The sequence below is a fragment of the Eschscholzia californica genome, unplaced genomic scaffold (genome assembly GCF_041429995.1).
Source record: "Eschscholzia californica isolate CP2 unplaced genomic scaffold, dmEscCali1.0.p SCAF_1, whole genome shotgun sequence".
NCBI classification, from domain to species: Eukaryota; Viridiplantae; Streptophyta; class Magnoliopsida; order Ranunculales; family Papaveraceae; genus Eschscholzia; species Eschscholzia californica.
In genome coordinates this window covers 65,978,233-66,001,714 of record NW_028238198.1, presented here as the reverse complement: position 1 = coordinate 66,001,714, position 23,482 = coordinate 65,978,233, and the positions used below count along the sequence as shown (strand labels likewise).

Below are 23,482 nucleotides of genomic sequence, written 5' to 3'. Positions count from 1 at the left end.
GTGTTGACGAAAGTCATATACATTAGAAATAATACGATCAGAATATCATAGAGGTGAGAGTTCCTAATCCACAAGCCCTACTATAAAAAGCAAAAGTTGTGGTTCATGAATTCCACTTAAAACAAAGGCTAAATTAATCTTTTTAGATTAGATCATCAAGCATAACATAATTTCTAAATCCAATAGTACTACGGAAAGATTATATACAATAGCTGGTTTAAGCTCAAACTCCAATATCTAGCTAGGTGTGTGGGATGATTGACATAGAGTCCCAATATTCAACACACTAGTAAAATATCAAGCCACCAACCAAAGAAATTTTGTATATTAACCGAAGAAGTTAGAAGGAAGTAGACAGTTACATAGGAATGGGTATTGAAAAATATTATATTCTCTTTCTATCATGAAGTTTAAGTGTTACCAGATTCAAAGTTTCTAGCTTAGTTACTTGCAAAATAAATAAAAAATATAACTTTTACTAAATAAGCAATGCCATTTTTAATTGAAATTTAAAACTAGGTGAAGTCATTGTGAAAAGGAAGTTCAAAAAACAACTTAATTATCTATATCCACAAAGATAAGGTCTATTAGATATATTTTACATTTACGTGGTACAACATTTTTCATTGGATAACATCACTTTTTTGTAATCCCAATGTTCTTACGTACAAAACAGTGAAACACAATAACTTAACATAATTTATTTAAACCTACGTCTTCTATTTACCCGTGTAAATGTTTAAACGTATGTACATATACGATTACCTATTACATTGCAGTAAATCAAATGGATGATGAGACATTTTGCCAATCATAAGAGGAATGCAATACAACTATGTTATGTTTTGATATTATTTATTGTAGATTAGTAAAGTATTAGACAACTATCCTAATTATATCTGACGTAAACATGTAATGTTTGTTGACAAGTAAAAACTAAATGTGGTATAATCAAGTTATATCTTTTATACAATTCAAAAAAAAAAGTTATATCTTTTATAATAAAATCAGTAAAGTCATGAGACGACTATCATAGTCGATACAACGATATAATAGTAGAAAATAATAAGTAGAAACTAATACAAATTAATAATAGGTTGAGATAAACTCTTTTCTTTTAATTAATTCTTGTGTATACAATAGGAGATGTTCTTCCCCTTATATAATTACAAAAGTTACATATATAGAATATATTATATAACGTATTTAGTATATCCCATATATCCCATATATCATATATATCATATATTCAATATATATATCCCATATTAAGAGAATATATTCTATATTATGTATATATGCTATATTGAGAGAATATATCCTATATTCAACAATATCTCATATATCATATATATCAATATATTCAATATATATCCCATATTGAGAGAATATATTCTATATTATGTATATATGATATATTGAGAGAATATATCCTATATTCAACACTCCCCCTCAAGATGGAGCATAGATGTCAATCATGTCCAACTTGTCAATCGCTTTGTTAAATATTCGTCCGCAAACTCCTTTTGTAAGAATATCTGCAAGTTGATCTTCTGATTTTACGAATGGAAGACATATGAACCCTTTGTCAATATTTTCTCTGATAAAGAACCGATCCACTTCAACATGTTTCATACGGTCATGTTGAATTGGATTATGTGCAATCATAATTGCCGCTTTATTGTCACAGTGCAGATCCATTGCTTTCACAAGCTTAAATCCAAGATCCTTCAATATATTTCGTATCCATAGTAATTCACACACCCCTTGAGCCACACCCCGTAACTCAGATTCTGCACTTGATTTAGCAACAACTTTTTGCTTCTTAGCTCTAAATGTTACCATATTCCCACATACAAACGTAAAATATCCAGAGGTTGACCTCCTGTCTGTTATATCTCCTGCCCAATCTGCATCGGTGTATCACATTACTTCCATATCACCACCTTTCCGAAATAAGAGACCTTTTCCCGGAGATTTCTTCAAGTACCTTAGTATTCGAAAGACTGCCTTCATATGTTCTTCACTTGGATTATGCATGAATTGACTCACGACGCTAATGGAATATGCAATATCCGGTCTAGTATGAGAAAGGTAAATTAGTCTCCCCACTAAGCGTTGGTACCTTCCTTTGTCACATGGAACTTGATCTGAAAATATTCCCAAGTGATGATTTGCTTCAATCGGTGTATCTACCGGTTTGCAATCAAGCATCCCAACAAGAAGATCTAATATATACTTTCGTTGGGACATGAAAATACCTTGACTTGATCTTGCAACTTCAATGCCTAAGAAGTATTTTAACTGCCCCAAATCCTTCATCTCAAATTCCTGCGACAAATAGTTTTTCAGAGCCTCCATTTCCACTGAGTCATTTCCAGTAACAACCATATCATCAACATAAACAATAAGAGCAGTAAGTTTGCCTAACTTTTGTTTTTAAACAAAGTATGATCAGAATTACTTTGTTTATATTCAAATGCCTTCATGCTCTTTGTAAATCGTCCAAACCAAGCTCGTGGTGACTGTTTTAACCCGTACAATGCCTTCTTTAATTTGCATACTTTTCCTACTTCAGAATTCGTGACTCCAGGTGGTAACTCCATGTATACTTCTTCTTCTAAGTCTCCATTGAGAAATGCATTCTTCACGTCAAACTGTTGTAATGGCCAACCTTGATTGGCTGCAAGAGAAATGAGTACACGAATAGTGTTTATCTTTACCACCGGGGCGAAGGTCTCCTCATAATCCACACCATACGTCTGGGTATACCCTTTGGCAACAAGTCTGGCTTTGTACCTGTCAACACTTCCATCTGGATTCGTCTTTATTGTAAAGATCCAACGACACCCAACAATACGATATCCGTGGGGTTTATCAACAAGTTCCCAAGTGGAATTCTTCTGTAATGCATTCATCTCTTCATTCATAGCTTTCTTCCATCGTGGATCTGATAATGCTTCCTGCAAATTACTAGGAATAGATACAGAGGATAATTGATTCATGGTGCATGTAAATGACTTAGACAACCTATTGGTGGACACATAATCAGAAATTGGGTATTTGGCTTTAGAATTAATATCTGGTTCATAAGTAAATTTTGGAATACCTTTAGTAAATCTTTCTGAACGTCTAGGTTGAACATCATTAACAGTGATAGGATCAAGTAATACCTGAGGTTCGACATTCGGAGGCATGTCTTCGGTAGATGGTGTTAGAAAGTTGGAGTCACAGGCAACTTCTACTATTTCAGCTTGATCTCCCCCTGTTGTCTGATCCTCTCCATTCTCATTAAATTCATCTTCACTACCCTGATCCCCCCCCTGTAATCTGATCTGGTTCACTCCCCTTTCCATCATCACCTAGATTACTAGGCCTATTGAAATTACTTGTCAAATCCTCTAGTTCCTGAAATATATCCCCAATAATGGGGAACTTTCCTTCACTATCATTTTGTTTCTCCCCCTGAAGGGAAGATCCCATAAAATATGCATCTAATTCTCGAAACGAAACATCTAATGAGATATATACTTTCCCCTCCTCAGGGTCATAACAACGATAACCCTTTTGAAAATCAGCATATCCAAGAAACACACACTTTCGAGCACAATGATCTAATTTTCCTCGTTGATGTTTAGGTATATGAACAAAGACAACACACCCAAAAACACGTGGTTCTAGGTTTGGCATTGCAGGGATGGTGATAAGGTCATGGAGTTTTTTGAAAGGGGTCTAAAATTCAATGACCCTAGATGGTGTGCGGTTTATCACATAGGCAGCAGATTTTAACGCCTCTCCCCAATACTTTAATGGCATATTCATTCCGAAAAGAGATGCACGAACAACTTCTAACAGTTGTCTATTCATTCGTTCAGCTAACCCATTTTGTTGTGGGGTATAAGCGTTAGAAGTTTGATGTCGAATGCCATTATTTATCAGGAACTTCGCCATGTCATTACTAGTAAATTTTCCTCCGTTATCAGATTGATACACTTGTATCCTCCTTTGGAATTGGGTCAAAACCATCTGAAAAAATACTTTAAATACTTCAAAGACTTCATTTTTATGAGTGAGTAGCGATACCCACGTCATACGAGTACACTCATCGATAAAAGTCACAAAGTAACGAGCTCCAGACAAAGAAGGAATACGTGCAGGACCCCATACATCAGAGTGAATAATACTAAAAGGTTCTGAACTTTTATTGAAACTTGGAGAATATGTAATACGGTGACTTTTAGCAAGTTCACAAATATCACACTTAAATTCTGAAACACTACACTTCGAAAATAACGATGAATTTAATTTCTGAAGATATCCGAAGGAGAGATGACCCAATCGCCGATGCCATAACCAAATATTAGCTTTTGCTTATTCAATTCCTCCAACTTTATTCACCTGATGAATCCTCTGCTCTCCACTACTAGACAGGTCCAAATAGTAGAGATTGCCCTTTCTAACACCACAACCAAGAACCTGCCGCGTCACTATGTCCTGAAAAATACAGAATTGAGGCCAAAACGTCACAGTACATGCAAGTGCAGCAGTGATCCTACTGACTGGTAGGATATTATACTCTAGCGCGGGAACAATGAGGACAGAGTTTAATGTCAGATTTTCAGATATGTCAGTGGAACCTTCCCCAATTACAGGAGAGGAACCACCATTAGCTGTGTATATAGAGGTTTGGGTTGAAGGTATAATGGATGATAATATGCTAGTGTCATTTACCATGTGATCTGATGCACCAGTATCAATTAACCAAGTATTATTCAAAGAATTTACAGATAAAACACTACCTTTAATTTTCATACCTGACTGGGCAACATTCACTGATGGAGGAATTATAGCAGAATCCTTCTTCGCAGATATGTTTTTCCTAGGTCGCTTTGTAAAATCCCACCATTCCGGATACCCAATGACTTCATAACACTTCTGTTTTGTGTGTCCCTTCTCTCCACAGTGGGTACACTCAAGATCAAGGCGTAAGGGTCTAGCCTCTTTGTGAGAATTCCAGGAACCTTGAGGTTGTCCCTTTTTATAGTTGACTGCCATAACTGAAGACTCAGTTACAAGTGTTTGGGTTCCCATCACCTGTTTGTGAACTGACACCCTTCGTACTGTCTGATAAGACTGTTCCAAAGTAAGTGGAGGGTCTTTTCGAAGAATCTCACCACGCACCTGATCATACATACTATCTAATCCAGAAAGGAACATGTGAACTCTAAGACGTCCTACATATTGTTGTAAGATGGCGATAGACTCAGCACTTTTTCCTTTCACATTGTTGCGTTGGTCAATTTCTTGAAAAATTGTTGTTAATTCATCATAATAGGTCGCAATAGATCGACCAGCTTGTTTTGTTGAGAAACACTTCCTATGTAACTCAAAGATTTGAGTTTCATCAGATGTGTCTGTATACATAGCTTCAAGAGAGTCCCAAACTTCTTTCGCAGTTTCCAAACAAACATACCTGTTCATTAGTGTTGTGGACATTGAGTCACACAACCATCCCTTCACCTTATCATTCTCCGAGTACCAATTTTCATATTCTTCACTTCCTTCTGCAGGTTTCACTTTAGTGCCACTAATATACCCCCACATCTTCCGACCATTAATACGCATCTTCATGACCTTTGACCAAAGGGTGTAATTATTCTCATTCAGGGTATTACCTAATGGAAAGGGTGCATCGATGTGGTTATGAACAACGTGAGGGTTTGATAGTACAATTGTTGCATCATCATTGGAACCCATTGAGCTTTCAATTTCAAGATTCGCAGCGGAATTCAATTCAATTCAATTCGAAATAACCAGGTTCAATTACCGAACCTGCTCTCGATACCAAGTAGAAAATAATAAGTAGAAACTAATACAAATTAATAATAGGTTGAGATAAACTCTTTTCTTTTAATTAATTCTTGTGTATACAATAGGAGATGTTCTTCCCCTTATATAATTACAAAAGTTACATATATAGAATATATTATATAACGTATTTAGTATATCCCATATATCCCATATATCATATATATCATATATTCAATATATATCCCATATTAAGAGAATATATTCTATATTACGTATATATGCTATATTGAGAGAATATATCCTTTATTCAACAATATCTCATATATCATATATATCAATATATTCAATATATATCCCATATTGAGAGAATATATTCTATATTATGTATATATGATATATTGAGAGAATATATCCTATATTCAACAATAATATTTGATATAAGTAGGAAACATTATATACAATACAATCAAGTTATACATTATACGATATAAACAAAACATTATTTGCGCATGTAGTCTTGTCTCAACAGTAACGCATCTATTATGAAAAATCAAAAAGTTATAGATTCAATCCTCAGTTGTGGTGAAATCCTTGATTTATTAGTTTTGTGTGTAGTATAAGTATAAAAATAATGGTTAGTAGTTTGAACTGCCTTAGAAAGTGTACGAGTATCTTTGTACTATGTATTGTAGCCAATAATACTGGCCTGACTTCATGGGAGGCGAACTTTTAGATCTTAGGTTCCAACCAACTAGTCTACCAACTCTACGATACAAACAAACCTGCTATATATGTGTTATCATAATACTATAAATCCATATATAAATGTTATTTAAATTGGGGCGTCCTAAATTCAGGGGCCTACGCGGCCGCCTGGGTCGCCTAGGCCATGGCCGGGCCTGGTAGCCAAATAACATAGGATTGTATAATGGAAAAAGACACTACATATACACATACATATATATATATATAGAGGTTTGTGTGTGTCCGTGAATTATCATTTGGATGGAATCTTACAATACAAATTGCCCCATGAACTCACCAACTCTCTAAATCCCCTCGTCTCACTCTCTCTTTCTCTCCCTCTCTTTCACCTTCTTTCTTTTAGAAAAATAGGAGAAAGGAAATAAGAAGCAATGCTTGGAAAGAAGATGGAGTCAGTAAAGAAACTTGCAAAGATGGTGAAGGTAATTGGCACCGGAGGCAGCAATCGAGAATCATCATCATCGCCAGACTTAGAATATTTACTTAGTGAATTTGATGAGTCTCCGATGACAACCCCAACCGGATTTCTAGCAATTTACGTCGGAGAAGAAAGACAGAGATTTGTTGTACCAACTGGTTATCTAACTCATCCTTTATTCAAGATTTTATTAGAAAAATCAGAAGCTGAATTTGGGTTTGAACAAAAACAAGGATTAGTAATTCCATGTAATACTTCTACTTTTGAACAAGTTGTTAGTGTTGTTGAATGTTGTCATGGACAATTTGATATTGCTAGCTTGGTTGATGACTTCACTTCTTAATTAACTAGAGAGAGAGAAGTTAATTTTTCTTGATCTTGTAAGTACTAAACCACATGGGTAAGAAGAACTACACCAAAATATGGTTTTATTGGGAGTTTTCATTTTTTTTTATGCATAATTCTTTTTATTTTTTATTTTTTTTTGAGTAAATTTACCTCAAAATCTACAATTCGAGAAGTTTCGGTACAGTGGAAATCGATCTTGAGATTTCTGGTAACAGATTGAATGTCCAACTACTGCACCAAATAGTGGACCTATGCGGCTATGCCCAATTTGATATATTGAAAGCTCAAGGTATGCGCATGAATATCAATGGCGATTTTAGTTTTAGTAGTGTATAAAATTGAAATAACTAAGTTAATTATGTTAATATATCTTTTCTGTTGACCCTTTACCTCACACAAACTTTTCTCATTTCCTACGTTTCAGGTTTCACCCACCTTATCAATATTATTATTATTTGATTAGGATTCGAAGAAACTATATATTTCTACTTTATTAGTGCAAAAAGATATTCAAAACTTGTAAGTGAGTTTGAGATTTTTTTTGTATAATACACAATAGACAAAATGTAATTTGATGTATTTTTTTGATGAAATAAATGTGATTTGATATAGCGCTCAGTAAATAATTCCACTACAATAAATTGAAAACTGAAGTAGTGAAGTATGTTAGGTTTGAGTAACGTGTTTAAAGTTGTGAAGTCCAAAAATGTCAAAAGAGAGAGTTGATAGCAATCAAGAAGTCTAAAATGACACGATCTTATACAATTTGGAATCTAATTCATATCAATTTAGACTTAAATGGAGGTCAACCAGATAGTTATCATCTTTCGATATCCATATCACAAAGGGTCTACTCGACGAGGTCCATTAAGTTTCCAAATATGCCTATGATCATGAAGGTCCAACGACCTCCATCTAGCTAGCTTTAATACACAGGTTCAATAAAACAATTTAGTTTTTTATATCTATTTCTTGAATGTTAATCTAGAAATATTTTGTGATGTTTGTAGATCATTCATACACAATGAGTCTACGGACCATGCCCTCATTATTTATTGGTATAACTGCAATATTTGTATAGGCAAATGCAACCGTTTTTTTTTTTAAAATCTTTTTTCACAATAGTTTGTCACTCACTTTTTTTTTTTTTTTTTTTTTTACTTTTTTCACAATTGTTTGTCACTCACTTGTCAAATACATGCACTTGTCAAATACATGCATTTGTCAAATACATGCATTCGACTGCTACCTTCAATATCCAGATTAATGGGAAGAGGGTTGGTAATTTTAAGGCCTCTAGAGGCCTGAGACAGGGTTGCCCTCTTTCACCCTATCTTTTCATTCTATCCTCCCAGTCTCTCTCGCTCCTGATTAATCATTATGAGAACCAAAAAGTGTTTACAGGATACAAAATTAATCAGTCCAGCCCGAGTATTACACATTTACTCTTTGCTGATGACCTGATTATTTTCGGAAAAGCAAAAATCGAAAACTTAAATGCCATTATACAGATAATGAATGAATATGCTAGCTTTTCAGGTCAGCAGGTAAACTACTCCAAGTCTTCATTATATTTCAGCCGAGGGGTACCAGAAACAATAAGACACCAATTCACCACCAGACTCCAAGCTCCTTTTATGAATGATCGAGAAAAATATTTGGGGGCACTAATACTCAAACCAGGAAACAAAGTACAGAGTCATAAGTGGTTAATCGAAAAATTTGAGAATGCTCTAGCAGGATGGAAACAGAAGTTCATTTCACAAGCGGGCAAAACTGTATTAATTAAAGCTATTTTGGGGGCTTTTTGTACCTACCCTTGCAGTTACCAATTGCTACCTAAACAAGTAGTGGATAAATTGGAAAGAATCGAAAGAGAATTCTGGTGGGATCACAATCAACAAGAGAGAAAAATCCATTTTACAAATTGGGAGATTATAACAACTCCAAAGCAAAAAGGAGGTTTGGGTATAAGATCAATTAGTGAAGTTAACCAATCATTGATTGCTAGATTAACATGGAGAATTCTCACATCTCCACAAGCTATTTGGGTTAAGTTATTAGAGGCAAAATACCTTAAAGGAACTAGCTTCTGGCTAGCCAATGCTAATCAGAGGTCCTCCCCTTTTTGGAGGGCTATCAATACTTCAAAATATACAATGAGAAAAAATGTTATTTGGCTAATAGGTGATGGTAGATCGATTAACATTCTTGCGGACCCTTGGGTCCCTAATTTAATCGATAATGTCCCTATGTTAGCTATGGATTTGCCTACTAATATTTGTTGGGTTTCTGATTTGATAAACCAGGATACAGGACAATGGAAGATGGAGCTAATTCAAATGTATTTCACAACAGAATCCATAAATGCAATTAAAAGCACAGATATTGGCAATGGAGTTCAAAGGGATACCCTCATTTGGTGTCCGAAAGAAAATGGCAAATTTTCCCCCAAATCCTACTATACAGAGATTAAGAATATCCCAATATTGCCTTCTCAAGTTCAGTCTTTTCAATGGAAAAAGTTTTGGAATATACCAGAGATGAATCCGAAAGTACAGCTGTTCATATGGAGATTAATTCAAGAGGGTTTACCAACCCTAAACAACATAGGTAAAAGAGTACAACACATACCTCAACTCTGTCTAATGTGTAGCGATAATGAACAGGAAAGTTCGATTCATCTCTTTGCCCAATGTTCGAAATATAAGGAGCTTATCCAACTAGCAGGGCTGCAACACCTACAGCACATCCACGAGGACCCGGTTAGAACATTGAATAAATTATTGGAACAAAGAAGTAATGGAAGAGATAACTGGTTCAAGCTTACGTATCTTATGTGGGAATGGTGGAAGTGTCGAAATAATCGCCATTTTCGAAATGATATAGCTGATTTGAACAGATGTTGGTGGTCGGCCAAAGAGAATTTCAGGTATGTTATAGACTTAAATAATCCTTCAACTTCTAACCTTTTCTTGCAGATAAACGACTGGATTCCTCCTCCGATGGGAAAAATCAAAGTAAACTTTGATGGATCTTATAGAGGTACTATAGCTTCTTGTGCTGCTTTAGCTAGAAACCATGAAGGGACGGTGATTGGAACGAAAAAATGGAGATTGAATCCTACTTCGGCTCTTCATGCGGAGATGAAGGGGTTAGAATGCGGTATGGAGCTGGCTCAAGAGTTAGGGTTGCTGGACTTTATATTAGAAGGAGATTGTAGGGTCTTAATTGACCTAATATCAACGGCCGAGATCGATCCACCTTGGAGACTTATAAGAGATATCGACGGTTTAAGAAGAAGGGCTAGTAGACAACAGCTGTCTCTTAGTTATTGTCCGAGAATCCAGAATGAGGACGCTCATCTCCTGGCTTTTTCGGTTAACCCCCCTGACGCTTAGAAGTTTATTATTTAATACCTTCGGTTGTTAATTCTGTTATGTTTTAGATCCCATAGGTTAATTTCTTGATGACTTTTTCCATTGGGGTGTTTGGATGTAACATACTGTTTGTTTTAGTAAGGTTTTGACTCAAAAAAAAAAAAAAAAAAAAAAAATACATGCATTTGCCGAAAATGCAGGTGGTTATTCGTTCAAAACTTTTCACTGTAATTTTATGTTCTAAAATTTCATTGACATAGATCCATATTTGGACTGGTAGCCTGTATTTCATGAGGAATTTTCTAATTCTTCTTTTAACTTACTATACATGAGCACAATAGATATTCATAAAAAATAGATTCGAATACATCATAATACACAATATGCTCATAAGTGCCCTAAAGAGACAAGAAAAAATGAGTGAAAAACCCAAAAATCTAGACCCTAATAAGAAAAAAACCCACTCAAAAATAATAATGTCAAAAAAACCCATTTTTTGAACATTTTTCAAAATGTTCACAAGATATGTAATTATGTTGTTAACAATACAACATATTTTTTTCATAATTCCATTTTTACCCTTATATGTTGACAACATATATCATTGTGTTGTTATAAAATGTTGACAATATCTATAATAATGTCCCGACTTATTATAAAATGTTGGCGTCATATAGAATTATGTTCTTAACAACATATATAATGTATTAGTCAAAATATTATTTGTTCGTTAACGGATTTGTTAAATACAAAGGATAATATGCATAACATTTTAATTTTTGTAAAAGTCAAATAAAAAAATGCTTTAGTCTTTATATTTATGTCGAAAGCAAAACAAAAAATGCGGTAACCATTTATTTTTTCACAAGACAAATTGAAAAATGTTGTAGCCAAAATGTTTGTGTTAATTTGTCTATGTAAAATGCAAAAGAAAAAAATGCGAAATATTTTGGCAAAACAATGTCTAAGCAAAAACGAATTTGTTCACAAATTTACAAATTGTTGAGACAAACTAAGATTTGTTCAGAAATTTACAAAATTGTCGAGAGCAAACCAATAATTGTTCAGAAATGTTCAAAATTTTTTTTGACATTGATTTGGGCGGAAAATTTCATTTTAGAGGGTAAAATTGTATTTTTACCTACTGGAGTTTTTCCTCATTATTATTTAGTATTGGGCCTGATTCTCTTTAACTTTCCCATTTTGGGCCTTATAATTACCGGCCCTAAAGACAATTCATAACACAAAATCAATAGATGATAGATTTTCACCATATAACTTTGATGTGTGACTTCTGAATTTTCAGATTCAGAGTAGATGCACTAGGTGGAGAGAGTAAAGTTTGGTTCACATTCTATGTAAGTGGTACCTTTAACACTTAGGAGAGGCGCCTTTAAAACCTTCCTTTTGTAATCCTATTCCATTCTTTAGAGTTAAAAGTAGAACCAGAAAAAGGGCAAGGCTCGGTTCAAATTCGGGATAAATGGGTTCAAGTGGTTCTAAAATTTGAATTTATACCTATCCCGCTTCTCAGTTAAATAGAGTGAGGAGAGAAAGTAGAGAAAGTAGAGAAAGAGAGCGTATTCTATAATTCTAGAGAGAGAAAGGGTTTGTTTCTCTCATTGGTTGGTTCTTATTCCTAAAATCCTTTTTGATCTTACAATTTTTTTCTCTCTATCTCAACTCAGATTCATCAATAATGTCGGCTAGACACGAAAAGGAGAAAGGTGTAAATGTTCAGGTTCTTCTTCGTTGCAGGTAAGAACATTATCAATTACATGGTTAGGGTTTCTTCCTCTTACATTTCATTTCTTAGTCTGGATCTTAGTATATACATCATTTCTAGGGTTTCGATTCTTGATTGTCTATGAAATACCCTTTCTTTGAATGCCATCTTCATCATAAGTTACTTTAATGCCCATTTTTCAGACCCTTTAGTGACGAAGAGTTACGAAATAATGCACCACAAGTTGTGACTTGTAATGAGTACCAGAGAGAGGTTGCGGTTACTCAAAATATTGCAGGGAAGCAAATTGATAGAGTTTTCACATTTGATAAGGTATGCCTTTTTTAATTTTTGGATCTGGGAACAGAAATTTTTGTGGTGGGTAGTTAGATCTTCAGGGGATTAACTTTAACTATACTGTTATTTAAGAGATTTAGGGGTACTAAGTAAACTTTCTTTTGAACCCTAAACTGATTCTTGAGGTTTAATTGATAAATTATTCAGGTTTTTGGTCCCTCAGCAAAGCAGAAAGCTTTATACGAACAAGCGGTAGTTCCCATTGTAAATGAAGTGTTAGAAGGGTTTAATTGCACAATTTTTGCATATGGTCAAACTGGTACAGGAAAAACATTCACAATGGAAGGTGAATGTAGAAAATCTAAGGTAAATTACTTTTGTTTTTGATTTCTTTTAGTTACAAGCTTAGTACTTATTGTGGTTCGATCTAACATATAGCTTTTGTTGTTGGTGTTACCTATGTTATAGAGTGGGCCGAGAGGACAGTTGCCTTCAGAAGCGGGTGTGATACCTCGAGCTGTTAAACAGATATTTGACACATTGGAGAGCCAAAATGCTGAATACAGTGTTAAAGTTACCTTCTTGGAGTTATATAATGAGGAAATCACGGATTTACTTGCTCCTGAAGATTTAACAAAAAATACGTCGGATGAGAAGCAGAAAAAACAACTACTTCTTATGGAGGATGGAAAAGGTGGAGTACTTGTACGAGGCCTCGAAGAGGAAATAGTAACAAGTGCTAGCGAGATTTTTACTTTACTTGAGAGGGGGTCTTCCAAACGTAGGACGGCAGAGACTTTGTTAAACAAACAATCAAGGTTATGCATAACAAATAATTCCTTTGGTTTGCAATGTATCTTGTTTAATATAATTCTGAATATCTTTTGTGGTCTCTCTTTTCTTGCTTTTTCAGTCGATCACATTCATTATTTTCTATAACCATTCACATCAAAGAAGCCACTCCAGAAGGTGAAGAGCTTATCAAATGTGGCAAGCTTAATTTGGTAGATTTGGCTGGGTCAGAAAATATTTCTCGGTCTGGTGCTAGAGAGGTATTTCACTTGTAACTTGTTAAAATGGTGTAGTTTATATTCTTTAGTTTCAATACCTGAAATTCTTTCCTGTCACCCATTTACTTTTAAAACGAAAAGGTATTGTTTTGCTGTGCATTTATTAAGATTGTTTGCTCTAATCTGCAAGGGCCGTGCAAGAGAAGCTGGAGAAATCAATAAAAGCTTACTTACATTAGGGCGTTGTATCAGTGCGCTCGTGGAACATCTTGGACATATCCCATACAGGTTCCAACTTAATGTTGCTTCCTTGAATTCCTTGGCTATCAGTTTTTGCTTCTTCTCTTATTCTTACGATATTGTTCTTACCAGGGATAGTAAGCTTACAAGATTGCTCCGAGATTCATTGGGTGGAAGAACCAAGACATGCATCATAGCCACTGTCTCACCAGCTGTTCACTGTCTTGAGGAGACATTGAGTACTCTAGATTATGCTCACAGAGCAAAGAACATTAGAAATAAGCCTGAGGTTTGTTATGCTGTACTCTATTTTTAAGTTGCTTTAACTAAAATATTAAACTTTAATACCCAGGAACGTTTTCTTTTTTGGCCTAATTATATCATTTTTGTCCCTTATGAGTTGTGTCTAATTATATCTTTCTTGTTCCTTATGAGTTACGTCTTATGGTTTTGGGTGAATCTCTTGATTGTTATGTTTTAACATAACTGCACCTGTAGTTTTTGATACCTGTTTCTCAAGTTTGTAAAGCTTCTCAATAATTTGCTTTATGCACGAGGTCAGATGATTTTAACATCACTTTGTCTATAAATCATAATCAAAATAATTAGCTATCTGTCTCTCTGGCCTCTCCTTATCCGGGTGCCACTAAAAAAGTACTGTACCTTGCCACCCAGGTTTACAGGCATTTGGAAAATTTAGTGTCACTACTCTACTGTATCCTTATTTGAAATGGAAGTTAGTAAATATTATTCAATGTGTCTACGCATCTACAAATATCTCTGAACTGATAACTGGACAATTGCACTAATGAATTATTAGTTAGCTGGAAATTTTCTAGATTAATCAAGCTTTAAGCAGTTCTAAACTCACTTTTCATGTTTTTGAGTATTTGATGTCTTCAGTGGATGTATCATGAATCAGATAAATCTTGCGGTCATGTAAAATCATTCTGTCATTGTGTCACTATGATTGTTGATATAATTAATTATTCTGATATATGTTGTCTTCCTTGTGCCATTTCCAGGTGAACCAGAAGATGATGAAATCAACTCTTATCAAGGATCTTTATGGAGAAATGGAGCGTCTTAAAGCAGGTAACAAACTTCCCTTATTTTCATGTTGTTTGGACAATTTTATTGTGTTTATTTAATTAAAAACCTAAACTTGCTTCGCGAAGAGGTCTACGCTGCTCGAGAAAAAAGTGGAGTCTACATACCAAAGGAGCGATACTATCAAGAGGAGAGTGAACGAAAGGTACATTCCGAAAGGTCAATTCTTAGATTTTTTGTATCCTTTCCTTGTTCGTTCTCATTATGGCTGAAGCATTCACTTTCATTTGGTTTAAGGCAATGGCAGATCGAATTGAGCAAATGGAGATTATGCTTGAAACAAATCAGAAGGTGCACAAAACCTTATGATGTATTAGCATAATTGAGGAGTATCTGTTTCTGGATATCCTATGTTATTGCTGATTTCGTAGTAATTGTTCTTTCTTTTTGACTAATAGCAAATTGAGGAATTGCAAGAAAAATATGATGGCCAGGTCCAACAGTCGTCCGATTTGTGCTGCAAACTTGATGACACGGAGGTAAGATAATTGAGTTATTTACTTCGTTTAGTTTGAGAACCATTGTATGAATTTGGCAAGATATGCAGAAAACATTGGAGGAAACCAGCAATTCTCTGACTAAAGCAGAGGAAGAACTCAGGAAATCCCAGTATGCTCTGAAAGAAAGAGATTATATTATAGCTGAACAGCGGAAAGCAGGTATGCTTTACTTTATCTATGTCGATTTTTAGCAAAAAACGCCATTTTCATTTCTCAGTTTCTTACGCATTTGAACATGTGAAACAGAAAACGCTTTGACTAATCAGGCATGTCTTCTGCGGTCTGACTTGGAAAAGTCTTTACAGGATAATGCATTGTTATTTTCGAAAATAGGTAATTTTTTGACCCAGTCATCTGAAAACCTCGCCCACTGCTTACTCTTCTCGAAACACTTCTAATCCATTAATTTGATGGCTCGGCACAGCTAGAGAAGATAAACTAAATGCTGAAAATAGGTCAGTGGTGGACAACTTTCAGGCAGATCTTGCAGCGAAAATTGGTGCTCTTTGTGACACTGTTACCACATCAATATCTGAACAAGATGGGCACCTTCAGTGTGTTGAGAAAATATGTTCTACTTTTCTGGATTTCCATGAGAAGGTATCTCACTTCTCCTTGATACACCTTTTGTAGTGTCCTTAGTTAGCACTAATTATCATTTGCAACAAGTACATATTTTCTCTGTGTTTAATGAGATGTTGCCAATAGTCTGTAACAGATTTAAGGAGGAAGGTAGCTGCTTCAAAGACTTTGTATGTTTCTCATATGGAAGCTTTGCAGAATGTTGTGCGTTTGCATATGGCAAGCAGTAATGCAGGTCTGGAGGAAGTTTCATCATCGGCTTCTGCTAATGCCAACTCTATTAAACAAGTATGTAGGGAATAATGATTATTAACTCAAGTTCATCTCACAAACCTCTTATTGCATTTCGTACTATTAAAGTTAAATAATGTCTAATCTTGTTTCCAATTTTTCTCCCACCCCTCCCTTTACATTTCCATTACCCGCATATGTTTTTAGTTTTCTTCCATTCTCTTATTATGTTTTACTATAGTTTCTAGATGCAGAATGTGGAGATGCAAATTCAATTTTTGCTGATCTTCAAGGTGTTTTATCAAGTCAACAAGGAGAGATGGCTCTTTTTGCAAAGGAATTACGTGAGGTATGCTCCCTATCTACTAGTTGCAGTTTCTTTGTGGTCTAATTGGTGCACTACCAGGCGCAATACTGGGAATAGGCTTATTCCGACTGTACGAAAATATTAGATTAGTATATTCTCATTACGATTGAATGCATAAATATTCGTTTGGACTAAGACATAAATAATATTCTGGTCTGTTTGACAACGGAAGAAAAGCCTATCTGGTGTTAGAGGGAGTCACTTCAAGTAGGAATTGTGGGTTGGGGTCTTGCTTATACGTTTAAACTCGTAAAACTGAAGATATAAGACGCAATTTTGCGTGTACTTCAAGGGATAGTTTCACTGAAGTCTGAATCACACAGTTATGCATGAAAGATGAAATTGATTTGGACTAAGAGATATCTGAACGGTGGTGTAGCCGTGACCTGTGTTTTCATTTAACTCTTTGGCAACAGTCTGAAAAACTAAACAGCCACTAGCTTTTCTTTGTCAAGAAAGTTATTTGGTTAGATTTGTGGACCATGTTTCGTAATCCATAGTCCAGACGTACTTTTAGTTCTTACTTATGATTGTTATGTACTTCCTCTGAAATACTTTTTCTTGGTTTGCAATAGAGGTTTTATAATAGCATTGATCATTCAAAAGAAACTTCAAGCTTCATCCTCGGAATTCTTGAGAAGCTTGGGGAAGAAAACCACAAGCTTGGATGCCAAGAAAAGCGCTTTTATGAGCTTCAAGAGAGAAGCATTTGTGAATTCCAGAAAACCTACGAGGTACCTCCTGCAAAGCCTTTTAGATATAACCTTGTACCAAAATGACTATCTGTTTCTCTAATCATTAGTTTTATTAATTGCAGGAACAATCAAAGTCGGAAGCTGAAAAGCTTTTGTCTGATATGACAAACTTAGTTTCAAACCACATGCGCCGTCAAAAGGAGCTTGTATGCTTTAAATTTACTTTTTCCGGTTGTGATATGTGTCAATTGGTTTTTTGCTTTTTCTGAAATGGGTGATTGTCGATCTTGTAGGTTGATGCAAGGCTTGGGTGTTTAAGGGACTCCACTGTTGAAAATAAAGCATTAGTTGATGGATATACTTCTTCAATGGAAGTTATTACAACTGACGCTAAAAGAAAATGGGAAGAGTTCTCTACGCAAGCAGAGAACGGCACTAAGGATAGCATTGAATTTTCTGCTGCAAAACATTGTCGTATTGAGTTACTTCTTCAACAAAGGTTGATTTCCTTCTAGAGAGCCTTCTAAACCAGCAAAATTTATTTTTATTGTGGGCTAGACTTTTGTGCAATTCCTAGCCTTGGTTATTTTTATGAAGTATTTTCAAATGGCATTATTGTTCAATCTTCAATGTTTTTGGTTTTCCAGTACGAGTATCGTGGAGAATGCCTCAAACCATCGGAAGCAGACACATACTTCTTTGAACAAGATGAGCACGAAGCATGTTTCAGCAATCGAGTTGCTTGTCAGGTCCGGTTCAAGTCACTCTTCTCTCTCTCTCTCTTTCCATTCGTGTTTTTAACTGATCATTTATGTGCGCAGAAATGCCTCCGACTCTAATGAACAACACAATGTCGAGATCGATTCTACACGGACTGCAGCAGAGGAAGATGTTGCAAAGAACAATGAAGATATACTTCACCGTTTCGGAAGTAAGAAACTGTACCACCCCACCTTTCCTGTTCCATATAATGCTCCATATCAGTTTTGGCCAATTAGAAATGTGATTTTCTAGTGACCTTTAAACGGCAGTTGAAACGGATTTATCTATGTTAAATTTCTTAAAATCAATCAGTTTTCACTACCTAGTTCACCAGAGCCGTGGAGCATTTTACTGTGCATCCTTCAGGCATTTGATGTTTCATTCTTGTCGTGTTAACTTTGGACTGGAATCCTCGATCTAAACCATTCCGGATAATTATTTGAAATATTGAACAGGTATGTCAGAGCAGGAGCAAGAGTCAATATGTGGAATTAGAGCAGCTGTTGATGCCCATAGCAAAACCTTGCAGAAACTCGGGACTGAACATTCAGGCCAGACTTCAGAGATTGAGCAACATACTCAGAATACTTTCCAACAGCAATACTTGGTAACCGACTTTCAATTTCAAAATGAATGCTAAAAACCCACACTAAATGCTTCATATTTTTCAACATCACGAAAGTGGTTAGGGCTAGGAAAATGGCTCCAGCACCCGTGACTTAAGCAATAAGCATAGCTGTCCAAGTCTGTGTCAGCTCATAGGCTACACAGACTCGGGCAACCCCTACTTGTTAGCCGTGAAACTGGTACTTGGGGAGGGGGGGTAGCATGTTCCAGGCCCATATGTACCAACTGCATGGCTCAGACGATCACAACCTTATAGCTGGGGGTAACATGTCCCCCTCGAGTACCCCGGCCCCATGAAAAATAGTATCCATCCCGACCGACTACCAACGGGTCAGTCCTTGTACTAAGATGTATTAGAAGTTTGAACATTGAATGAAAATGGGCAGGATTACGAGCCAAGTGGGAGTAGTCCAATGAGATGTGATGTGGAAGTACCAAGCAAAGGTAACATTGAAGCACTAAGAACAATGCCACTCGATTCTCTACTTGAGGATTATAGAGAAAACCACCCTTACGAAACTACATCATTAGCTGAACAGAAGCTTTCTCCTGATCAAATATCACGCCCACCTCTCCTTCCACTCAACTAGAAATGTTGCTCCTAAGGTAATAACACACCTCTCTCTCTCTCTAGTCTCTCTCTCTCTCTCTCTCTCTCTCTCTCTCTCTCTCTCATCACTATTGTTTTGGGTGATTAAAATATTGTTCCTTGTAAGTTTATTAATGTAGCTGTGTTGTTGGTTCATTTGGTTACTTCTACAACAATTATATATGAGTATAGGGTTGGATTCTTAGATCACAAATAAATCCCATCTTGGGATTTAATAGTTGTTTGTTCTACTAGTTTACACTTTTCTGTTGTAAAGTGAAGGAACTATGAAAGCTTCATTACATTTTTCTAATATTCCTCAATGTAATGTCTTATCACTGAAATTCAAAATGTCCTAATTCTATTTGTCTGTTGTGTTTAATGAACATATTAAATTGCTTCAAGATATGTAACTTGGCATTATCATCTCATTGTTACAAGATTGTATTCTAACCTTAATTCAAGTAAGAAAGAGCTCAAGTTTAGACTTGTTTTCTTGTTCGATGACATCGAGGAAAACAGGATCGACGACAATGTGACTGTCCACGTGGACTTTAAATTTGTGGGACCACCAGAGTACCTTGGCTTCACCTTCTATATCTACTGTGGCATCAAGGGTCATCTTTCTTCCTACCACGTCAGACAGGAACTTTGCAGCATGGCTGGCTAGCTTAATCCCGTTGAGCCGAGCCGGGAGAGTGAGGATCCGAAACGATTTGGCTGGCTGGGAGCCGGCCTCGACGAGAGCTGAGCCGAGGAGAGAGCCGTCGTAGAAGATGGACATGGTGGAGGAAGAATAGTAGATGGGGACGATGTTAGGGTTGGTGACTTGTACCGTGAGGATGAGTTCTGCGTCAAGGAGAGGGAAGTTGAGTTTGAAGGATGAGAGGCTTATAGTGATGACTTGAAAAGTAGGATCTCGAGGTCTGCCTACAATGATGGCAGCCGTTGAAGCTACTGAAGCTGCTCCCATCAGTGTTGAACTCCAACTCAAATTTGCCAATTCTTTCATTACTTTTCATATAAAGTGTCTTCTTTCTACTCACCCAAGTGGTAGTTCTTACTTTCTTTCTCTCTTATGGGTGGGAGCTATTGATCACAAAGAGAGAGAGAGAGAGAGAGAGAGAGAGAGTTCAGTTTATGGGGTTGGACTGGACAGTTAGGTATGAAAATGAAGTAAGAGTTGAGTATGTGTGGTTGAAGAGAAGTGAGAGTTGAGATTGTGTGGTTGAAGAGAAGTCTAACTCTTTGGGGGATAATGAAACCTGTGAAAAAGGTTGGCTAAAATGTGCTACATGTCCTCACATGAGTCACATGGGATTATGTTAAGCAGGTAAGTTGATTTTGGCCTCAATAATGATAGACGGAATGGAAAGTCAAAGATTGATCCAATGGTTGAAATTATTGGGTAACATCTCACCTTGTGTGCCTCAATCGGTGTCGATGGATATTTTCACTCAATATTTTGTTCCTTTTTAACATTGGTCTTCACAGATATTCAGTAAGATATAGATACATCATGAATAAATATATGAATCGAATAAGTCCACAAGTTTTATAAAAACACAAAATTATCTTCTCAAAATACGGCGACTTGGTCAAAAGAGCCAGAAGCAGGGGCCGCTCGCCAGAGCTTCTTTCTATTGACTCTGTTTTTTTTGGGGGGGATCACTCTCATTCATAGGGGTGTTCGTTGGTTCGGTATCCAGTATTTTGGTGTCATCCGTTACCAAACCGCTCAGAGTTTGGTTCAGTTACTAACCAAACCATCATAAGCGGTTTGGAAACCACTGGATATCAAACCATCCATAAAAATAATTTGTTCTCCATGAAAATCGACAAATCGAATTACTTTCTTCATACATTGACATATAAAATTAAGAAAACACTCCTTAAAAACCTGGAGAAACAATATTTTAATTAACATAATACATCGAAAAAACATTTGAAACATTAAAGACGTGTGCAGGCCACCGACCGAAATATTCTATAGTTGCTAGTAACATTATATTGTAATAGTGTTGTTGTTTTGTATGGGTAGAACTTGATAAAACATATGTAATTGTATCAAATTATAGAGATATGATAGATACATTTTAGAAAAAATAATGTATATAATTATATATATATATATATATATTAATTTAACTTGACTGGTTCAGTTTGGTTTTAATGGTTCCTAAAAATTACATCCACTTACCGAACCATGCCAGTTGGTTTTTAGAAATCTACTAGGGGTGAACATCGGTTGGATAACCGACTTTTTCGGTCAATCCAAAGTCCAAACCAAAGGGTTTGGTTTTTCCAAATCTAAATCCGAACCAATCTGTTCATGGTTTGGTTCGGTTACCGATCCAAACTATGCATGAACGGTTTGGATCGGTTGGATAACCGAACCACCTGTGATATTTTACCATATATAAAATTTCGCACTTTCGACTTAAAAACGTGGAACTATCTTAACTATTGAATTAAGCTACAACTCTCCACGCCATTTACTTCTGTTACACATGCATTAAGCTACGATATTAACAAACATGGAACTAACTTAACTATTAAATCTCAACCGTTCATCATTCCTATCATTTATATTTATATATATAATATATAAAAAATAACAATAAATGGTTTGGTTCGGTTTGTTCGGTTATCCGTCAACCAAATCCATAAACCGATCCAAACCACTCGGTTTTGCCATTTTAACATCCGAACCAATCCGGAATACTATTGGATCGGTATCCAAACCGTTGAAATCAGTTTGGATCGGATTGGATCGGTCGGTTTGGATACTAAATGAACACCCCTAAAATCTACAACCGTACCAAACCACTCGGTGTTTGGTTTGGTTTAAAAACCGACTGGACCGGTTTGGATCGGTTTGGTTTGATTGGTTCGGTCTATTTTTGCACACCCCTACCCATTCAGGCTGAGTAAAGAACTGACGCTAGCAACTCCATCAAGTTCACCGGGGGTGCTAAGAGCCAAAGTCAATGGAATTGACTTCGTCGTTGCGAAATGAGTGAAGAAGGAAGGACTAGAACCCCTCAGAACTATATGAACGAATGTGTTCCAAATATTTTATTAGTTATTGGAATGATTCTTCTCTTTATCAGGATAAAAAAAAGGGATCCTCGGCTCATCAGCCAGAGCAGACAATACGCATGTCTTCTGGATTGTTGCTGTCCTCTTCTGGATTGGCTTGAAAAAAATATACAGGGGAAAGAGAGATATAGAGGGGAAGGGAAAACATGACAAGTGTGAGATAGAAGATATGGAAGAAGAAGAGTAATGAAGATTAAGCTGAGATAACGATATTACCAGACTGTTATGGGCACTCCTCTACGCGTGTTATAACTCACGTGTGAATAAGTGTTAGTTAGTGTACTAAATACTGTTTTAGTTAGTTAATTATGTGACTAACTCATCTCTTTCTCTCTCTAGAATAATTTTTGTACTCTATAAATAGTGTGAGAGAGATCATTGTATGAATATGAAGTAATCAATCAATAAACTTCTGTTTTCATAGTATCAGAGCCTTAAATAGCGATTTTCAACTCCAAAATCAATGAAGTTTGAAAACCTAATTGGGACAAAATGCAATAGTGAAAGAAGTTGAAATTTTCTAAAACCCACAAATCAGAATTCCAATCTTCTCCATCCAAGCTTCCATGCCTAAACACTTCTGGTTTCATGCATTTGATACAACAACATATATAATCAATAGGACACCTACTAAGGTACTCTCTGATAAAACTCCCTATGAGATGTTATTTCATAAGCTTCCTAACTATTCTATGATTGAAGTCTTTGGTTCCTTGTCTTACCCTTATCTTGAAGACATCAAAATTGATAAGCTAAGTCCTAGGTCAGCAAGGTGTGTCTTTATTGGGTATAGTCCAACCCATAAAGGGTACAAGTATCTTGACATGGCTACTCAAAGAGTTTATATATCTAGGCATGTCATATTTGATGAGTCCTCTTTTCCTTTCGCTGAGAATCCAGTACCCAATACTCCACCACCTCA

At 35.9% G+C, this 23,482-nt stretch overlaps 3 protein-coding genes across 3 annotated transcripts; 1 reads left to right on the top strand and 2 right to left on the bottom strand.

Moving 5' to 3' along the window:
* Positions 1-4,386: 4,386 nt before the first annotated feature.
* LOC147568372 (uncharacterized) lies at positions 4,387-5,757 on the bottom strand. The gene is made up of 2 exons (XM_086659509.1): positions 4,815-5,757; positions 4,387-4,494 (listed from the first exon to the last, which is right to left on the bottom strand). Exons 1-2 carry the CDS (start codon positions 5,755-5,757, stop codon positions 4,457-4,459), a joined length of 981 nt encoding a protein of 326 aa, XP_086515635.1. The 3' UTR covers positions 4,387-4,456.
* Positions 5,758-12,187: 6,430 nt separating this feature from the next.
* On the top strand, positions 12,188-19,824 carry LOC147568371 (kinesin-like protein KIN-5C). Its single transcript, XM_086654821.1, has 24 exons — positions 12,188-12,330; positions 12,411-12,480; positions 12,652-12,781; positions 12,953-13,111; positions 13,214-13,563; positions 13,659-13,797; positions 13,946-14,043; positions 14,128-14,284; positions 15,021-15,090; positions 15,174-15,250; positions 15,343-15,396; positions 15,504-15,584; positions 15,653-15,764; positions 15,852-15,938; positions 16,030-16,205; positions 16,314-16,475; positions 16,660-16,767; positions 17,361-17,519; positions 17,603-17,686; positions 17,774-17,979; positions 18,128-18,229; positions 18,302-18,411; positions 18,698-18,849; positions 19,256-19,824. The coding sequence occupies exons 2-24, from the start codon at positions 12,422-12,424 to the stop codon at positions 19,457-19,459; spliced, it is 3,036 nt and encodes a 1,011-aa protein (XP_086510947.1). The 5' UTR covers positions 12,188-12,330; positions 12,411-12,421; the 3' UTR covers positions 19,460-19,824.
* A 29-nt stretch (positions 19,825-19,853) lies between these two features.
* LOC147568370 (uncharacterized) lies at positions 19,854-20,584 on the bottom strand. Its single transcript, XM_086654822.1, has one exon. It carries the CDS (start codon positions 20,468-20,470, stop codon positions 19,919-19,921), a length of 552 nt encoding a protein of 183 aa, XP_086510948.1. The 5' UTR covers positions 20,471-20,584; the 3' UTR covers positions 19,854-19,918.
* Between the last annotated feature and the right edge of the window lie 2,898 nt (positions 20,585-23,482).